The sequence below is a fragment of the Chelonoidis abingdonii genome, chromosome 1 (assembly GCF_003597395.2).
Source record: "Chelonoidis abingdonii isolate Lonesome George chromosome 1, CheloAbing_2.0, whole genome shotgun sequence".
Taxonomy (NCBI): Eukaryota; Metazoa; Chordata; order Testudines; family Testudinidae; genus Chelonoidis; species Chelonoidis abingdonii.
In genome coordinates this window covers 274,469,585-274,491,266 of record NC_133769.1, presented here as the reverse complement: position 1 = coordinate 274,491,266, position 21,682 = coordinate 274,469,585, and the positions used below count along the sequence as shown (strand labels likewise).

The 21,682-nt window shown below is 40.7% G+C and overlaps 1 protein-coding gene across 2 annotated transcripts in view; it reads right to left on the bottom strand.

Annotated features, from left to right (window-relative positions):
- Positions 1-21,682, bottom strand: part of UGGT2 (UDP-glucose glycoprotein glucosyltransferase 2) — a 273,527-nt gene that overhangs the window by 181,191 nt on the left and 70,654 nt on the right. For both annotated transcript variants that reach the window (XM_032785015.2, XM_032785017.2), the window contains exons 11-12: positions 12,623-12,714; positions 3,438-3,588 (exon numbers count right to left, since the gene is read on the bottom strand). In XM_032785015.2, the coding sequence (XP_032640906.1) occupies positions 3,438-3,588; positions 12,623-12,714 (243 nt within the window). The remainder of the gene's footprint in view (positions 1-3,437; positions 3,589-12,622; positions 12,715-21,682) is intronic.

Genomic DNA, 21,682 nt, shown 5'->3' with positions numbered 1-21,682 from the left:
GGCCTGGGAGTAAAAATTTCTGGGTCCTCTTCCTGACTGTCACTGAGTTATTGAGTAACTATGGACAGACAATTAATCTCTGTGGCTCAGTTCTTTCATCTGTAAAATGGGTTTCACAGTCATCTACCACAGAAAGGTACTATGAGGCTAAATTCATATTTGGTACAAAGTTTAGACAGTCAGATGAAAGGTCCTTTGTGAGTGCAGAGATTATTGTTCAGTTATAGTAAAAGAAGATATTTAACACATCCTCTTTTCCTTTAAATATCCTCAGAATTTGAAGTTTTGAATAGGATATAGGAAAATATTCATAATATATGGTAAAATGTTATCCATTTTATGAACATAAGAATACAAGAATGGTCATACTGGGTCAGATCAATGATCCACCCAGTCCAGTATCCTGTCTTCTGACAGAGTCCAGTGCTAGATGCTTCAGAGGGAATTAACAGAACAGGGAAATTTATCGAGTGTTCCATCCCTCGTCGTCCAGTCCCACCTTCTGTCTGTCAGAGGGTTAAGGACACCCAGAACGTCTTGGCTAATAGCCACTGATGAACCTATCTTCATGAACTTTTCTTTTTTGAACCTAGTTATACTTTTGGCATTTACAACATCTTCTGGCAACGAGATACACAGGTTAACTGAATGTTGCATTAAGAAGTACTTACTTATGTTTGTCTTAAGCCTACTGCCTTTTAATTTCATTAAGTAATGTAGCATTCTGTTGGCTTTTAGACTACCACACTGCATATTGAGCAGATGTTTTCAGAAAACTATCCAGGATGATTCTAAGATCTCTTTCTTGAGTGGCAACAGCTAATTTAGACCCATCATTTTATATGTATATTTGTGATTATGTTTTCCTATGTGCATTACTCTGTATTTACCAACACTGAATTAAATCTGCCATTTTGTTGCCCAGTCTCCCAATTTCAAGATATCCCTCTGTAACTCTTTGCAGTCAACTTTTGACTTATCTATCTTGAATAATTTTGTATCATCTGCACACTTTTCCACTTCTTGATTACTCCTTTTTCCAGATCATTTATGAATATGTTGAACAGCACAGGTCCAAGTCCAAATCCTTAGAGGACCGTGCTGTTTACCTTTCTTCACTGTGAAAACGGACCATTTATTCCTACCCTTTGTTTCCTAACTTTTAACCAGATACTGATTTACGAGAGGACATTCCCTCTTATCCCATGCCTCCTTATTTTGCTCAAAAGCCTTTGGTGAGAAGCCTTGTCAAAGGCTTTCTGAAAGTCCAGGTACACTATATCCACTGGATCACCCTTGTTAATACATCTTTTGATCCCCTCAAAGAATTCTAATGGATTGGTAAGGCATGATTTCCCTTTACAAAAACCGTGTTGACTCTTCTCCAGCAAATCATGTTCATCTATATGTCTGACAATTCTATTCTTTACTGTAGTTTCAACCTGTCAGCCTGCTACTGAAGATAGGCTAACTGAGCTATAATTACCAAGACTGCCTTTGGAGCCTTTTTTTTTTTTTTTAAATCGACATTACATTATCTATCTTTCAGTCATCTGGAACAGAGGCTGATTGAAGCAATAAGTGACATACCAGCGGTAGCTGCTCTCCATTTTCATATTTGAGTTCCTTCAGAACTCTTGAGTGAATACTATCTGATCCTGGTGACATAATATTGTTTAATTTATTGATCTGTTCCAAAACCTCCTCTATTGACATCTGAATCTGGGACAGTTCCTCAGATTTATCAACTAAAAAGAATAGCTCAGGTGAGGGAATCTTCCTCACATCCTCTGCAGTAAAGGCTGATGCAAAGAATTCATTTAGCTTTTCCGCAACGACCTTATCTTATCAGTGCTCCTTTAGCACCTCCATTGTCCAGTGGTCCCACTGATTGTTTTGCAGGCTTCCTGCTTCTGATGTACTTTAAAAAATACTGTTAGTTTTGGTAGTTGCTCTTCAAATTCTTTTGTGGCCTGTCTTATTGTACTTTTACATTTGACTTGTCAGAATTTATATTCTTTTCTATTTTCCTCAGTAGGATTTGACTTCTAATATTCAAAAGATGTCTTTTTGTCTCTCACCATCTCTTTTACTCTGTTGTTTAGCCATGGGTGCATTATTTTGGTCCTGTTACCGCTTTTGTGTTGTTTTCTTTAATTTCGGGTAAAAATACAGTTTGAGCCTCTTTTATGGTGTTTCTAAAAAGTTCTCATGCAGGCATTTCACTATTTTGGCTTTTTAATTTCCATTTAACTAGCCTCCTAATTTTCATGTAGTTCCCCTTTATGAAGTTAAATGATTCTGTGGTGGGTTTCTTTGATATTTCCCCCCTAGAAGGATGTTAAATTTAATTACATTATGATCTCTATTACCAAGCGGTTCGCTTCTTGGACCAGTTCCTGTGCACCAATTAGGACTAAATCAAGACTTGTCTCTCTCCTTGTGAATTCCAGAACTAGCTGCTCGAAGAAGCAGTCATTGATAGTGCCTAGAAATTTTATCTCTGCATCCCATCCTGAGGTAAAATGTACCTGACTATGCTATATAGACAGATATCGTCCCTTATCCTGAAATGTTTTCCATGGTTTACTGACGTTTAGGCTCCGGGGGGATATGCTTGCTCTATATAAATATATCAGGGGATTAACGTTAGGGAGGGAGAGGAATTATTTAAGTTTAGTACTAATGTAGGCACGAGGACGAATGGGTACAAACTGGATATTAGGAAGTTTAGACTTGAAATTAGACGAAGGTTTCTAACCATTAGGGGAGTGAAGTTCTGGAACAGCCTTCCGAGGGAAGTAGTGGGGGCAAAAGACTTATCTGGCTTTAAGACTAAGCTTGATAAGTATATGGAGGGGATGTTATGATGGGATAGTTTAATTTGGGCAATTGATCTTGGATTATCGGCAGATAAGTCTGCTCAATGGTCTGTGAGGGGATGTTGGATGGGATGGGAACTGAGTTACTGCAGAGAATTCTTTCTTGGGTGCTGGCTGGTGAGTCTTGCCCACATGCTCAGGGTTTAGCTGATCACCATATTTGGGGTCGGGAAGGAATTTTCCTCCAGGGCGGATTGGCAGAGGCCCTGGAGGTTTTTCGCCTTCCTCTGCAGCGTGGGGCATGGGTCGCTTGCTGGTGGATTCTCTGCAGCTTGAGGTCTTCAAACCACAACTTTGAGGACTTCAATAACTCAGTCATGGGTTAGGGGTTGTTATAAAAGTGGATGGGTAGGGTTCTGTGGCCTGCCTTGTGCAGGAGGTCAGACTAGATGATCATATTGGTCCCTTCTGACCTATGAGTCTATGAGTCTAATTCCAATGCAATTGCTGACAGAACAGAAAATATGTAAGAAAAAGACATACAACTCAAAAATACAAACTAGCAAATTTTGTCACCAGCAAAATTTAAAACTAAGTAGTTATTTGGCTACTCACTATTATGGAAGAGTGACGAATATCTAATGAACAACTGTCATCCACAGGATGGATCTGTAGTTTCATAAATTTGCTGAAAGCCTTCTCTTTGATTCCAAGGTCGTGAAGCCCATGAAGCACTTTTCCTTCCAGTTTAAGAGTTTCCAAAATACTTTGTATTAAAACAGAAAACAAGTTATACATATAAATTTTTATAATGACATATTCAGGGAAACATACTCCAAAAGTTTGAGGAAGAAAGGGATACTTTTAGTATTAAAAATGTTCCCAAAAATGCCTTCCTTCTGCAATCAAATGGTTGAAAGTAGATTAAAAATAAATAGCTATTATTTTAAACCCCTTTCCAAAACGCATTAAGACAGTATTGTAACTATGTTTATACATTTTTCTGCAGAGCAGCAATGGTTAAGGCAAGCTGTTTGTCACAGGAAGCAAATGTAGAAATCACAGCTTTGTCTACCACAAAATCCAAAAATCCCAATTTATCTGAAAAATAAGATACAGCAAACTTTTTCCCAAATATATTATTTTTTTTTATATTAAAGTACTAAACACACATTACATTTATTCAACTAGGAAAAATCCATAAATCACATTGAATAATGATACAATGTTTTTAACAATTATACAAGGCCTGTTTTGAAAAAAATGCTATATAATAAATGATAATCTAGTGACCATGAGGTTGGAAAAAAGGATCTCTCAATGGCTGGATAGCTGAGATCACTGTTAAATGGACTCTCAGGGAACTTAGAGAAAGACTCAAGGATTTGAGAAGGAACAGGTGCTCTAAAATGTTCTGAATCTTAGCTTCCGCTGGATATATTCCCTGAAAAGTGGGCCAGACTGAAAAACATTTCTACTTAGCCAAATAAGTGGATCTAGTGAACTGCTTTCTCATATTAAGCAATATTTCCTGAACTGCCACTGAGCAGTCCTTCTCAACTTGATTTAATCAATCAACAGCCAAGCCATGAGTTGCAGACTGTTGGGTTCCAGATGCAGCTCCCATTCAGGTTGGTGGGACAGAAGGTCTGGAAGAAGAAGTGGAGAATCTGGAGGGTGAGTCAAGAGCCTGAAGATCTAAGAACTGGCACTATCTCAACTAAACTGGCATGATAAGAATTAACTTGGTGTGTTCTTGTTTCAATTTGAGGAACACTTGTGGGGCGAGGATTAGGGGGTAAAGGATCCCTGAGACTCGATCCTCATCACAGAAGGTGTTGGTCAGTGTTAAGGTTCCTTCCCCACTCTGAACTTTAGGGTACAGATGTGGGGACCTGCATGAAAGACCCTCTAAGCTTATTTACCAACTTAGGTTAACAATTTCGCTGCCACCATCAAATGATTTAAACAAATGTTTAGGGAAGAGTCATCTGGAACTCTGCCTTTCCCCAAATCTCTAACCCCACCTTTCCTGGGCAGATTTAAGACTAATTCTCCCTCCCATCCCCCCAGGTCTTTATACCCCTTTCCTGGGTAGACTGGAGAGAATTTTCTCACCAATTCCTGGTGAACACTGATCCAAAACCCTTGGATCTTAAAACAATGAAAAATCAATCAGGTTCTTAAAAGAAGAATTTTAATTAAAGAAAAAAGGTGAAAGGAATATCTCTGAGAGATTAACATGCAAGATAATCTCCCAGACAACGGATTCAAAACACAGAGAGTTTCTCTCTGGGCAAAACTTTAAAGTTACATAGAAACTCAATTTGATTCTCCCTCTATTTTGCAAAAAGAAATCACAAATAGAAATAAAAGTAATTTAGTACATTCCTGCTCTAATTACTCATTACCCTGTATGAATGTGATGGTTCCTCTCCTCCCTCCAGCAAAAGCACACACAGAACAGACAAAGGACTGTTTTCCCCCCTCCCACCTTTGAAAGTATCTTGTTCCCTTATTGGTCCTTCTGGTCAGGTGTCAGCTAGGTATTGTGAACTTCTTAACGCTTTATAGGTAAAAGAGGAATTAACCCTTAACTGTCTATGACAGTCAGCGAATCTGAACTGTGATCCATTCAGTAACAAAACTAACAGCATTTCTTGTCTTTCATTGCAAACAGGTTGACTGACTGAATACACCCCAGACTTGGAAGAGCACGATGTTCTTGAGGGACCATTTGCGATTCTGAGAATCTCCTGCTGAGATGATCAGCCAACTGATCCCGGGAGCCAGTTAAGTGAGCGGCAATAGAAGCAATGCCTTTCTTGATGTAAAAATCCCACAGATTCATGGCTTCTGACAAAACTGATCCGAGCATACCCCTCCCTGTCTGTTTAGGTAGTACACGGCGGTCGTATTGTCATTCAATAGCTGAACCAATAAGTCTGTGATCTCAGAGAGAAAAGCATGGCAAGTGTTGTGAATTGTCCAGAGCTTGAGGACACAGAATCATAGAACCACAGAATCATAGGGTTAGAAGGACCGCAAGGGTCATCTAGTACGGAAGTTTTCAACCTGTGAGTCTGCAGACTATGTCTAATAGGTTCATGAAAGGTTGTTGTTACATAAAACAGTGGTTTTCAACCTATAGTCCGCAGACCCCTGGGGTCCATGGACTATGTCTAAGATTTCCAAAGGGGTCCACATCTCCATTTGAAAAATTTTAAGGGGCCGCAAATGAAAAAAGGTTGAAAACCACTGATCTAGTCTAACTCCCTAAAAATATGCAGGATTTGTTGCATCTAAACGATCCAAGACAGAGAGCTATCCAGACTCATTTTGAAAATCTCCAGTAAAGGAGATTCCATGACTTCCCTAGGCAGTTTGTTCCATTGTCCTACTGTTATTATAGTTAGAAAGTTTTTCCTGAGATTTATTCTAAATCTGCTATGATGTAGTTTGAACCCATTGCCTGTTGTCCTTTCCTCTGTGGCAAGAGAGAACAAAATTTTCCCCCATCTTTTTTATGGCAGCCTTTCAAGTATTTGAAGACTGCTATCATGTCCCTCCTTAATTTCCTCTTTTCCAAACTAAACACACCCAGTTCCTTCAGCCTTTGCTCATATGGCTTGCATTCCAATTATTTGATCATCTTTATCACTCACCTCTGGATCCTTTCCAGCTTTTCTACATCCTTTCTATGCAGTGGTGACCAAAACTGGACACAGTACTCCAGCTGAGGCCTATCCAGTGCCAAGTAAAATGGTATTACCACCTCCCGTGACTTGCATGCTATGCCTCAGTTAATACATCCCAAAACTGCATATGCTTTTTTTGCAACAGCATCACATTGTTGACTCCTGTTGAGGTTGTGATTCACTACAACTCCTGGATTCTTCTCAGAAGTGCCGTTGCCAAGCCAGTTATCCCCCATTCTGTATTTGTCCATTTGGTTTTCCTTCCCTATGTGTAGCACCTTACATTTGTCTTTGCTGAATTTCATTTTCTTGTTTATAACCCAGTTCTCCAATTTAACAAGATCTCTTTGAATGTTAGCTCTATACTCCAAAGTGTGTGCATCCCCCCAGCTTTGTGTCATCTGCAAATTTGATCAGTGTGCTCTCTATTCCTACATCCAAATAATTAATAAAGAATTTAAACAACACCTGACCCAGAACAGATCCCTGTGGAACTTCATTTAAGATCTTCTTCCTATTCAACATCTTTCTATTAATAGTTACTGTTTGTTTGCAGTTGTTTAACCAATTATGTATTCACATAATGATAGTTCTGCTGAGCTTGCATTTCTCCAGCTTACTTATGAGAATGTCATGGGGGACTGTGTCACGGCCTTAATAAAGTCCAGGAATATTATGTCCACCGCATTCCCCAAGTCCACCAAACCAGTTACCTTTTCAGATAAGAAAATCAAGCTGGTTTTGGCATTCTTTGTTTTTAGTAAATCCATGCTAGCTGCTAGTGATTACCACTTCATACTTCAAGTATTTGCAAACTGAGTGCTTTATACATTGTTCTAGTAGCTTCCCAGGTACTGGGGCCAGGCTGACTGGTCTATAGTTCCCTGGTTCCTCCTTTTCCCTCTTTTTAAAAGATGGGCCATTAGCCCATAACCCATCAGCCCTTCTCCAGTCTTCTGGGATATCTCCTGTCATCCATGAGTTTGCAAATATTATATGCCAGTGGCTCTGAGATTTCTTCAGCTAATTCCTTCAGCACCCTGGAGTGAATAGCATCAGGCCCTGCTGACTTGTACTCATTCAAATTAGTCAGAAGATCTGTGATTCATTCTTTACTTATCCTGATAGCATGCAAGTCATCCCTTCCCCTTTATTGTCTATGATAATTTTATTTGTCATCTGGTTACATGTTATGAAGCAAAGCAGGCATTGAGCAGCTCCGCTTTCTTATCTTCCATTACTAGCTCACCTTCTCCATTGAGCAGCAGACCCATACCATCTCTGATCTTTCTCTTTTGCCTGACATACTTGTAGAACCCCTTCTTGTAGTCTCTTACATTTCTAGCCAGTTGTAACTCATTCCTTGCCTTGGCTTTCCTGATTTTGTCCCTACATGCTTGCACAATTCTCATATATTCTTCCTTAGTGATATGCCCCTCTTTCAATTTCCTGTATGTATACCCATCGGTTTTTAGATAGCTAAAAACCTCCTTGTGCAGCCAAATTGGCCTCCTATGACTCTTCTTATCTTTCCACTGTACTGGAACAGCTTGATGCTGAGCCTCTAATATTATATCTTTTAGGAACTGCCAGCCCCCTTCAACTCCTTTTCTTCCTAACTGGTGTCTTTATCGGACCTTGCCTACTATTTCTCTTAGTTGGTTGAAGTCCACCTTTCTGAAGTCCAATGTCTTTGTTTTGTTGTTCTCATTTATATGAAGAGTCAGTTCATGCTTTGTCCATAAAGCTTGGAGGTCACAAACCACTAGGTAAGGATCTCACCCTATCAGAGAGACATAGGTAATCATCATCTTGGAAGGAAGGGGGTGATAAAGGTACATCTCCAGATATGTTGCTCTGATCCATCCACCACTTTAGGGAATATAGGACCACAGGGGGAACCCAAACCAACGTGTCTGAGGGTGTCCACTTGGTCAACTGACTGACTTCATCCATCCTTGAATGATGCTCAGGTGCAGCTGGACACACTGGGTCACTTAACTGCATGAGGCTATGTGGCCTAGTAACCTTGGACATACTTGGACCACAGAAGTAGAGAGAGTGAGATTAGTAAATGATTTGAACTCTGTCTTGAGGGAAAAAAAAATCATCATCATGTTCACAGACTCAAATAGGGCCTCAATTTTCTCTGTTGGGAGTACTGTGGATTTTTCTTTGTGCAATAAGAGTCCCAGACAATCCAAGAGAAAGATGATAAACTAGACTTGGTGAAGAACCTGATGTTTGGATCTGCATCACGCTAACCAATCATCTAGATATGGGACTACTTATACTCCCTCTCTCCTCAAGTAGGCCACCATCACCATACAGTTAGAGAATACTGGTGGGGCCAAGGACAGGCCAAAGGGAAAGACTCTGTACTGATCGTGTTGGCCTTGTACTACAAATCTCTGAAACCTCCTGGGACTTGTCTGTACTACCATGTAGAAATAGGTATCTGGAGAATGAGGACCACAAATCAGTCATTGCAATCTAGGGAAGGAATTATCAATGCTAGAGAAACCCTGTGAAATCTTATATACTTGACCATCTTGTTGAGATTTCGAAAGTCCAGTATGGGTCCTTGGACTTGGGGATCAAGCAAATATCGTGAGCAAAACCTCCTTCTACCATGCTGAATGGGAACTTCTTCTGTGGCTCCTACATTGAGCAAAGTCCAAACTTCTTGAAGGAGCTATGACTCATGAGATGGGTCCATGAAAAGGGACAGGATAGATGGGAAGAAAAAGGGGGTGGAAAGGTACTGGATAGAATATCCCAACCTCATAATGTTTAAGACCCATTTTTCTGACATTATGTCTTCCTAAGCACTGAGGGAATGGGAAACTCTGTCCTGAAATGGGGATGTGGAGTGGTGAGCAGGAAGATCACCAGTGATGTACTGCTGTCCTCGAAGGAGAACTCACATGAGCTGCTTACTCACAGCTGATGGAGAACAAGCTGGCAGTGTTGAGCAGAAGGGTCTCCTTCTCTGTGATTTGTGCTTTCTTCTTGAAAAATTATACTGCCTTGGTTGGTATAAAAATCCTCTCTAGTACTGATGTTGATATTGTAGCTGCAGGGGTCTGCATAGAATCCCAATGAATGAAGTGTAGCACAAGAGTCTTTAAATGAATGTAGTTTCATCAGTTGTATACAGAAACAAAAACTGACCAACAAATGAGATGCCCTTCATGGTTTGCTGGAGGTCCAAGGCTATGCCCAAGTTTTGTAACTGTGAGGCTGCCCTCACTGTTATCACAGAGAACAACCACTAAAAGAAGTTGCATCAAGCACAGACTGGAGCAACATCTTGGCTATTATAGAACCTTTTACCAGGAAAGCCTTATATTCCTTCCTGATGCTGTGTCCCAGTTTACAGAATCCTATTTAGCTAAGAGCACTTGATGGTTTGCTATCTGCATCTGCAGAAAGGAGTCGGAATATTTTTTTCTCCCAAACAAGAGTCTCATTAGCTCTTTTTCTTTGAGGGTTTATTCAAATCTCCCCTGATGCGATATCTCACTGGCAGTCACAACTAGCATGGAATTTGAGGCAGGATGGGAATAAAAATACTTAAAGTCTTGCAGTGGGCCACAATATTGTTATCTGTGTGATTAGCTATAGGATCTAAGGAGGCTGGTATGTGCCATAAGGTCTTTGCCAGTTCTAGATGAGCCTCATTAATTGGGAGGGCTACCCTTTTGAGGCAGCCACCTGGAAAATGTCCAAAAGCTTGTGAGTGCTCTCTTGCACAAGCTTAGATTGAATGTCTAAAGCCTTGGCCTGTTTCCTCAACAGGACCTGGTAAGACTTAGAATCCTCTGGAAGAGGAGAATAGTGTGGGATCATTGAGTCGACAGGTGAGGAAGTCAGGTTAACAGTAATTGATGGATCCTCCTGTGGTACAACTGGTTCCTCCTGCATCACTGGCTGCTTGTGGGGAATAGTTTCGCTGTGTGCTTCCAATCTAGGTGGCTCTGCAAACTGCTTTGCCAAACATTCTGGCAACCTTCTGACTGAACTGGTGATCAAAACCTGGAGGCTCGGGAAACACCCCAGCAGTTCCAAAACGGCCACTGAACCCAACTGCGATGAGCTATCAAAGTAGTCAGTTGGTATTGGGGGGTGCCAAACCAGATGAGGCCACTAACTGACCTGACTTATTTGTAGCCCATTATGAAGATGTCAACATCGATACTGAGTTCAGTATGATAGACTGTACCACAAATGCATCCCAAGAAGTCGAAGGTATGGTGTCGTAAATTGATCCTCTATAGCACTGATGTTGATAATGTAGCTGCAGAAAGACCTTGTAGTCAGTGCCAAGGTATAAACTGTAAGCAGTACCCACTACGATGAACATTCCAGTAGCAAGGCCACAAACACCGAGCCAGAGAGAAAAACCAGTACTGAGGTTGAAGGCCATACTAGTGCTGACATTGTGTATGCTGCTGCTGAAGATGGTACTGAGGCCAAATCTGTGCCACATTAGTTAACTGGTATCGATACTGACACCACTAACAGTCTCTGCACCAGAGACAGGCCCAGGACAGCGGAAGCCATTTCCACCGCTGTGGACTCCTGTACCACAGGAGAGTTTGAGATGGAAGGCAGAGAAAATTCCTTAGCTGCCTCATAAGCTTTTGCTGTTGTCAGTACTAACAATAGTGATGCCAAAACAGAGTCTGTTGGTACCAGAATTGACAGCACAGTACTGGTATTTCCCTGCTGCAGTACCAGGGAGACAGAGATTGAAGGCCCAGCTCTACCCTGAATACCTGAAGAGTCCTGATGATGTTCCAAGTCTTTTTGTGAAGAACAAAAGGAACTCTTCTTTGATTTCAAGTGGCTGTAGTCTATCTTATGAATCCTGATTCAGGGGAGACCCTGGAAAAGAAGACTGACTCCTCTTCCTCTGTGGAGAAGAATCTGAGTCCAGGCTTCTGTCCGAAACATCAGCGGGCAGGCAGCAAGACACAAAATTGAGGGTACTGGAGCTGAGGCAGGCCTCACTGCCAGCTCTATTAGGTGTATGAGGGGCAGATTTCTGAAGACCTTCATTCTTTTCTTGAAATAATGACAGATACTGCACCTCTCCTTTGTATGTCCCTCATAAAAACACAAAAGGCAGCATGGGGTCACTATTTGGAACTATATTGACTGAAAAAAAATTTGTGGTGTTCAAAAAGGCTTATTTCAGACATCTAAAAAATGTTCAATCAAACAAAAAATAAAATAAAAAATAAGCCTTACAATGCTTCTGTCAATGAAGCTTAATAAATAATAAGTGGTCCACTAAACGATATTACCTCACCCACCTTATCTCTCTAATGAAGCGTAATGTGATACAAAATATCACTCCTAGCTGACTACCTTAACTTTCTAAAAATTATGAAGAGGAGAATGTAATGCATTGTAATTCATGTAATTTATCTTTAAAAAAATAAACACTTTCTACACCTGTTTTACATATGCATACAGTATTCCTCCCATTTTCTATTTTCAATTTGCATAGCAAGTTGTCCCATCTGTAAATAAGATATTCCAAGAGAAAAAATACTATCATATAGAACCATAAAATGTTCACATACAAAGCCATGTCACTTGTATTTCATATATACTCTACAAGAATCTGAATTCATAGATTCATAGATTCTAGGACTGGAAGGGACCTCAAGAGGTCATAGAGTCCAGTGCCCTGCCCTCATGGCAGGACCAAATACTGTCTAGACCATCCCTGATAGATATTTATCTAGCCTACTCTTAAATATCTCCAGAGATGGAGATTCCACAACCTCCCTTGGGAATTTATTCCAGTGTTTAACCACCCTGACAGTTAGGAACTTTTTCCTAATGTACAATCTAAACCTCCCTTGCTGCAGTTTAAGCCCATTGCTTCTTGTTCTATCCTTAGAGGCTAAGGTGAACAAGTTTTCTCCCTCCTCCTTATGCCACCCTTTTTGCAATTGTAAAACTGGAGTTATAAATCTGACACATCTCGAAGTATGGAATACAGAATATTATCTAACATTGTGAACACAAAAAACCTGTTAATTCTACAAACTGTAGAACTTATAAATTTAATAATGAAATTCTTACCTAAATGGATCATCAAAATCCAGGTCAATAGGAAGACCATTTAGAAATAAACGTGCTTCTCCAGGCTGAATTCCGAGTATTTCATGGAAATGCTTGAAAGGGAAAGTGGAAAAATTGCTAGTTTTCTAAGATAAATATCAACAATAAAACAAAAACGTATTTAGAACTTAAAATAAATCCTGCTATAATACCTGCACATTTTATGGAATACATGGAAAATCTGATCTCCATATTTAAAAACAAACCCTTTCACCAGAATTTTAGCAGAACAAAAGAGAAAAAATCCTGTTCTAAACACAGTCTTACATATTTTGAATGCTATTACAAATGAAAAAGCTATAGAAAACATAAAATGTGGTTTACACTGGTTTTATAATATAAACATGACAACATATTCTTAATGTTTCTTGTCAGAAAATTGATACTTCTCAGCAATATCGGAAAGTGGCACTTAATTCTTCAAAAACTATCCAGGCTATTTTCTCCCCAAACAAGTAAAAGCAAACAAAACCCGACCTTTGTTGCATACTACAGAATCGCCACTCAGGAGTAGCATATAAACATTGAAGGGCAGCTTCCTCAGATGTTAGCCTCTATATTACAAAATGCAAAACACAGTGTTTTGCAACATTTAAGAGACAAGGTCAAACTTATAAACACACTTCTGTATAAAGAATTGTTACCTTCTAATATTACAGGTGAAATCACTAAAACTGTAAGAGTTAAAGAAAAACTATTTTTCCATGTTTTCCCCAATTTGTTTCCTTTATGCATTTGACAGCACTTGCTATGCAGTTGCTGCTGTTAATAATCAGTTGCACTTCCTGTCTCATGAACTACACATGACATCTGTCATAAACAGATAAGTAAGAGTTAATAGCACCGAAGTACTTCATGTCTCTTTTGCCTATAAAGGGTTAACAAGATCAGTGAGCCTGGCTGTCACCTGACCAGAGGACCAATCAGGGGACAGGATACTTTCAAATCTTGAGGGACGCAAGTTTTTGTATGTGCTGTTAGTTTTTGGTTGTTGTTCTCTCTGGGTGCTGAGAGTGACCAGACGTGCAACCAGGTTTCTCTCCAATCTCCCTGATACAGGCTCTTACAAGTTCAGAATAGTGAGTACGAGGTAAATAAGGCGAGTTAGGCTTATGTTTGTTTTCTTTATTAGCAAATGTGTATTTTGCTGGGAGGAGTTCAAAATTGTATTTTACCGAAAAGGATTTTAATTTGTACTTGTATACTTAGTCTGGGAGGCTATTCCCAGTGTCTATAGCTGAAAAACCCTGTACCTATTCCATTTTAAATTTACAAAGATAAAGAGAGAAAAACAGTAAAAATTAATTAAAAGTTTCTTGTTTAAGAACCTGATTGTTTTTTATTCTGGTGTGAGACCCCAGGGGACTGGGTCTGGATTCACCAGGGAATTGGTGGGGAGAAAGGAGGGAAGGGGGAGAGAAAGGCTAATTTCTCTCTGTGTTAGGAATACATTCTCTCTCAGGGAGAGTCTGGGAAGGGGAGAGAGAAGGAGGGGGAAAGGTGAATTTTCCTCTCTGTTTAAAGATTCAAGGAGTTTGAATCACAGTGATCTTCCAGGGTAATCCAGGGAGGGGAAGCCTGGGAGAGGCGATGGTGGGGGAAAGGGTTTACTTTCCTTGTGTTAAGATCCAGAGGGTCTGGGTCTTGGGGTTCCCTGGGCAAGGTTTAGGCGGGACCAGAGTGTACCAGGCACTGGAATTCCTGGTTGGTGGCAGCGCTACAGGTCCTAAGCTGGTAATCAAGCTTAGAGGAATTCATGCTACTACCCCATCTTTTGGATGCTAAAGGTTCAGAGTGGGAACTGTACCATGACAACATCACACTCCTGTGCTGCTCTGGAGGCAGCTCAGACATACATCCCTAGCTCTACAAGAGGGTGTTTAACAGCAGCAGCAGAACAGCTGCTCTGAGTTTTGTGTGACGTGGATCTCTCTTTTTTTCCCCTGGGAAAATTACATGGAAATGGAGCAAGAGGAACCAGTGGGCAAGAGAACATTTCTTCACTTCCAAAACTAGGCATGGGGTAGGGGATCAATGACATTCTGAAAAGGGGAGAAAGTGAGCACCTCTATCACGGTCAGACCTCTACATATAGCTGAAACGCTCCCTTACACTCCTCCTGGTGGACACCTGATACTAGTGAAGGCAATGCAACTCACCCACATGGGCCTAGATCACAAAGGGAGAAAATACTCTATACTGAACTGAGAAGAGACAAATTTAGCAACCAGAAAGGACAGTAGCATCTGAGTGGGGGCTACCACATATGCTTTCTAACTATGAATGAGAAGCATCTGCCTGATACTAGGCTGGAAGGGAGAGAACAAATAAGAGAAGGCATGCCCCTCAGCCTTTTCTCAGGACCAGCAAGGTATTGGCTCTGAAAAGGGGACAGATATCCTATTCCCCAGCCTCTCTACAGTTGCTGGCAACAAGCCAGGGATAAGAAAATCAACAAGGACAAAAAAGTCTTACCCCCAAGATGACAATTCCCACTCACAAAAATTCAGGACCAGACCAGGAAAGCATGAGGGTCAGCAGGGGTCTCTGAGATACAGCTCAGTCCCCAACAGAGGAGTAAGGAGAACCAAAATCAGGCATATAAAGGAAGAAAAGCTGCTGCTTGTTGCTGGTGCATGAGAGGTGTGCCTGCATTCTAACAGAAAACCAATTGGAACCCTTTTCTATGCAAGTTACTCCATTTGTGTGATTCTTTCATATTGCAATAAAGAAGTAAAAAGTAGGAAAATTTGGTCAACATTTATTCTAAAAATGTGCAGACAGGGCTCAGAAACTAGTCAACTTACCTAAAATTAGCTAACCAAGTTACATCATTTTAGTTATATTGACTAGTTTCAAGATGCAGGGTCCTTTCGAGACAGCATAGTTATAACCGCAGACTCAGGAAATGAAAAGGTAAGAGCTAGACTGTCAGCATATAACAGAAGCCCTGAGTAGGAGACACACAATCCTTCTCCCAGCTCCACCATCTCTTGGAATGGTATTATGTTTCTTGGGTTAGCTAACCCTTCCACCAACCCGTGTATAGTGGAGACATGACATGACATCTCCTGGAGGAGCCTAGAGGGGACAGTCCCTCAGACAGGATAAAATTAAACTGTGCCACGCCTGAGTTTACCCCTAGTGCAGAGGGACTCCTTGTAAACATATGCAAGGCAATGTCCCTTAACCAGAAAAATAGTTTTAGAAACATATGATATATATGTACAATACATTTAAGTTAAGATTATTGAAAAAATTATATTTCCTGCCTCTGTGATTTTAACCATACAGACTTAACACTGCATTGCATAGATTTTCACATTTAAATTATAAAAGATTAAATTATAAATTATTTGGGCATAGTAATATTACCATTTAAATGCCTGGACACTTACATGCCCCTTGGGTGAATAAGCTGGAGGATGCTGAACTCCTTTTTTGGCTGCTGTTATTGTTTATATTATAGTAACTGTATCTTCACAACAGAGATAGAACTTTGGAATTACCATCAACTGCTGTAAAACTCATGGAGGATTCCCAAAAATATGGGATGTTTATGTGTCTGCAATTTCCTCCCATGCCGATATTAAGCAACAGAGACAGCTTTGTTTAGAAACATTGCTTTGTTTTTCAGTGGGGCGCTTTCATAGTGTGCCATCTCTGCTGAATTACGACAGAGCTATATGTGCTGCCTCAGTTAGCCTTCTGAGGAAGATAATTATTTTATGCACTCTTGACTGTTAATTCAATAATACCCTTCTTAGAGCTGATTTGTTACAAAAACTCTTACAAAAAAGATCATAACGAAAAGTCTCAAATAAAAAGTATTCTGGCTTTCAGGATTCCTCTTACGTCTGCCCTCTATGCTCTGCTCCCAGTTCCCTGAGAGATCTCTCTATGGACTTGTCTACACTTCAGATGCTGCAGCTGCACCACTTCAGTGAAGTGCTACCTACACTGACAGGAGGTATTCTCCCATCAGCATAGGTACTCTACCTCCACAAGAGGCAGTAGCTAGGTCAATGGGAGAATTCGCCCATCAACTGAGAGCTGTCTACACTAGGGGTAGGTTGTTTTAACTGCATCACTTAGGGGTATGGATTCTTCACACTTGTAAGCAACATAGTAATACCAATCTAATTTCCTAGTGTAGACCAGGCCTTAGTCTTTAATCCTCTCTTCATGGCAGGAACACCAGCCCCACTCCTGGAGCTGGGCGACAATTTATCTCTCAGTCTGTATCTTCTTCTTATGGCAGAATCCCCAGCTCTCATTTTGGAGCCAGATCATTCAAAAAATTATTATCCTTCTCCTTAATAGGAGGCCCCAGGCACATCATCTCCCTCAGCTTGACCCCTGGGTCTACAGCCTCAGAGAGTTTGGCAGCCTTTCTGCTGGTGTCTGCCCCCTGCTAATTCAAGGCCCTATAGAAGCTTTTTACTCCTTACAGTGCCTGCAGGATCTGCCCCACTATGTTGGAGGAAGCCAGCATTTATGCTGGCTCCTTCTCCCAGCTCATTCCTTGTTGTCAGTGTAAGAGGGGACACCTCTGACTCTACCCTATCTGCAAAGCTCCAGGTCCCAGGTCCTTAAAAGATACAGCAACAGGATCCCTTCTAAATGCTACTTATTCCTGGCACTTCTTTTCTCTCTTCCCATATCTTCTCTACCTTTGCACAGGAGACCACCCAAAACTCTTAAAGGACCACAGCAGGTGACAGATAGTAGCCAGTACAGCTCTTAAGGGTCAAACTACCCTATCACAGGAACCTATTATCTCCTTCATGCAAATTATTTCAGTAGCCTTCTGAAAACTTAAATCCTTGGGCCTTTCCAAGCTGGTCAGTGAGAATGTGTACGATATCAAATGGGCTGGAGCTTCACGATCCCTTTCTTAAAAAATATTAGCAGACTTCTACTGAGTGTGCTCAAAACTGAGCTTTCAATTACTCGTATATTTCATATCATCATTAAATACCATAAAACTAATAGGCACTCGTTGCTGACTGGGATGACTGCTCTTCTTTTTCTGTCACAACTCTACGGCATCTGATGGAAAGTGAGTATTCTCCTGGACCACAAGAACTCAGGATTTTCCATAAGGAGTGAGAGTTATTAAATTAAGATTTGGATGTTTCTAAAAAACAAAAAAACCTTGGAATTATCCTGGGAAAGTTTTATGTCCTGTGTTATACATCATACTAGATGATCAAAATGGTCCCTTCTGGCCTTGGTATCTATGAAGATCCAGAGCCTGTGTCATCCACCTGAGAAAGTCATGAAAATTGCTGTACTGCCAAAGTGAAGTAGCAGAAGAACGAACACATGAGGAAAGAAGGAAGATGGATAACACGCAGGTTGTTACTAAACCTCCTTCAGACACAAAGAATCTTCAGTTACCATCTTCAAGAAGTACCAGGCATCATTCAAGTAAGAACAGAAAGTTGGACAAGAAGTTCTCATTGATCGTATCAATGAACATATGGCTCTTCCAGGGGGAAAAAAGGAGGAAGAAAGTCCATGTTGTTTCTCCAAAGCTTTTAACAGAAGACTTTCCTCAGTAGGCTGATGCCTACCAGACCAATGGATGTTGAGTCTATAAGGACAAGATGGCCGGCCATTAGTCATATTCAAAGGAGTTGGGGAGGCCAAAGTTGGATAACCTGGTCTCCCAGGAACTGCAGCATCTTCTAACATGGGAGCTAGGGCTCAGCCCACAGGCTGGAGAATGAAGACCCAGGCACGAAGGGTGGATTTTAGACCTAAGAGCCTTTAGGGAAAAACTCGGATGCCATCAACAATGGCAACAAGATCAACTTCTAGAACACTTATATGTGAACTAGTGGCTCTGAGTAAGTACTGCATGCTGATGAAAGCAGAGTTTCAGAGGGCAGAGCCTTAATTAGTTCCAAAAGAAAAGGAGAAGGTACATCCCAAATGGTAACCAAGGCCACAAAGCAGCAGCTCACAGAACTGACACAGGACCTGTTCTCACCATTGGCGTTGATACAGAGCATTCCAGCTTTTTGCAATGCCTGGGGATGGGTCACTGATGTGATTGGAACTGAGGAATGTTGATGAGCTGGCAACAGTTTGAAGGGTGAAAAAATTCTTGCAGCAGCTTTCACAGTCCTCCCAGAGCTCTGGGGGGAAAGCCAGGCAAGGTGGATCAGGCATTTGGTGAGGACTCCCTTCACACATACTGATGGTAGCAGGTATGGTCACCCACAGTGGAAATCTTACCATTACTGAAGGCACAGTGCTGAGTCCCACATGCCTGGATCTATAAATACACCAGAGTTAACTACGATGCACAGATTGCAACTGACCAGTTCAAGAGGAACAAAATCTACTAAATAAAACTACAAAAAGCAAGAATTAAAACTAGAGGAGACAGTCACAAGGTATGGGAACATAAGTCTAAAGGATTTCCTTGTCCTCTGCTACTGCAGTAGGAAAAGAACTAGGTAGGATTAGATCTGAGGCTCATTATGTAACTTCATACCAGACATTTCGCTCTGCAAGGGAGCGTCCATCTGGCCTCAACATTACTGCTTTCAAAGGCATTCTACTCCGATGCAAAGAGTCTTTAAGCTTCCAACAGTGGGATTTCTTCTTCAACACTTACCCAAACGGTTGGCCATAGAGATTGTTTGCCATTTGGTCCATTCCTACATGGTTGCAAGGCCCCGACAGCCTAAGAGTCCAACATCAGAACAGACTCAATGAACCTATGTAATAGGAGGTCTGCCTCTTGGCAGCCTCTACCTGTTGGTTGGTGGAATTGTATCATGAATGTTACAAGCCACCTGGAGAACAGCGTTCACTGGAAAATCTTGCGGCATTCCCATGACATCTATAAAAACCATAAGGCCCTGTCTGAGGACAAGGGCCCTGGTAGTTTGTAGACCAGAGTGACCATAAACATCTGCATTACAAATGCATTGGCATTCGCATTTTGTGTGGAAAGCCTCCAGCTTTGCCCAGTCTGAGCAGCGTAGTTTCCAGGTTTTGCAGGTTTTTGCAGTATGGGGATACAGCTTGAATAAATCCTGAACTTGGTTGTTGAGCTGAGATGATGTTGATTCTATATTCATTGTAAATGACCCATGGCAGATGCTGCTATGCCAATCCAATGGAGAACCTCTGTGTGAGAGCTGGAGGAACTGGTGAGTATAGAACTCAAATAGCAAAAGCTGGAGATGGCTGTTTCATTATTCAAAGAGATTGGAGTCACTGGTGGACGTGGTCCTAGATTTTGTAGCTTTGTCTTTGACCATGAAACATGGAGGCCAATCTTGGCTAACTCCTCCTCCATTTGTTGGAGTCCCTTGTGAAACCTGTCAGAGATCTGTATCAAAAGAGCAATGTCATAAACGTAGTGAAAGCCTCTCTCATTAACAGAGATCATCAATCTTAATGCCTATAGACCTGACAGAATGCATGAAGTCCATTGCCCAACAAAAGAGTGCAGGGAACAAGATGCAGGCCTTCCTGACACCAGATACTGATTTAAAAGGTGCAGACACCCAATTCCCCAGATGTACACAGGCAGTGGTTCCATTTTGCAGCCAACAGAGTGGAAGACACCTATGCCCTTTAAGGGCACTAAGTGGGAGTTGATACGAACAATACTAAAAGAAGAAGGTCTAGTCATATAGTTGGCAAATTACTGCACTTGCAGATGTGTTGTATTTAACAGGTATTTTGAATTATTCACATACAGCCGTCCTTAGGACAGACTCAATTTGGATGCCATTTTGACTACATTCAATCATCATAGGTGGAGGGATAGCTCAGTGGTTTGAGCATTGGCCTGCTAAACCCAGCGTTGTGAGCTCAATCCTTGAGGGGGCCATTTGGGGGTTAGTCCTGCTTTGAGCAGGGGGTTGGACTAGATGATCTCCTGAGGTCCCTTCCAATCCTAATATTCTATGATCATATGGTTTTCAACCTTTAACATGTTTTAATCATTTCCTCTCATTACATTTTCTATTCAACTTCCATTATCTGAGAAGGGAATCATTCAGTTATGCACAGCATGAGATCATATCTTCCCTGCTGCTAGATGGATGCACTGTAGCTCAAGAAGTCGCATGACAATTTAATGCATTGTAATGGTGACGTTTAGAAAGTTACCTAACTTTTATTCATGCAAAAAAAATTTTTTTATTATTATTTTAAAGTTATATGCTGTAGTATTGATGTTTTACTGGCCTTTCCTTTAAATTATCCTCGTCAGTTAATTCCAGATGGGTATTTGCTCGTATTTGGGTTTTTTTTTAATTCTTCTGTTTGAGGGAGGTGTTTTTATTTGATGGTCTTGCTTTTTGTTTGTTTTTGTATAACTAAAGCTAAACTACAACCCCAAATGTATTTATTTTGCTGGCCTTGTTGAGAAATGGTGTCATTTACTACTTTTGGGTAAGAGAGAAAAGTGTTAGGGAAATTACAGATTTATATTGTAAACAGTATGGGTTCCATAATCTCTTTCAGTCAAACAAAGATAGTGTTAACTCAAAGCTCATTGAATGAGGATTATTAAAAAAAAGAGGAATGCTGAGGAAGGGCTAAACTGAAGAACTACATACTGCTTACATCCACATGACCACAGCTCTGTAAGAGCAATACTTAAAATTATTTTTAAGTATGTCTAAGTATAAACTGACTAGATACTGAATTCATTAACTAGTTATTTTGGCTTTTGCATATTTTTTGTAAGTTTTAAAATACAATATTAAGTTTGGATGAGCAGTTTAAGTCAGTTGTAATGAGAGTATGATGATGGACTATGTCTAGCAGGAAGGAGGCTGAATTGTTAGCTGTTAATTTCCAAACTTGCCCAGGTTTGGGTTTTTAAAGGTGTAAACAGAATTTTTGTAAAGGAAAAAAAATACTGTTTTAGAGTTGTCATAAACAGATAGCTAAGGGTTAATGTCTCTTTCACCTGTAAAGGGTTAACAAACCATGACCTGCAACACCTGACCAGAGGACCAATCAGGAAACAAGATACTTTCA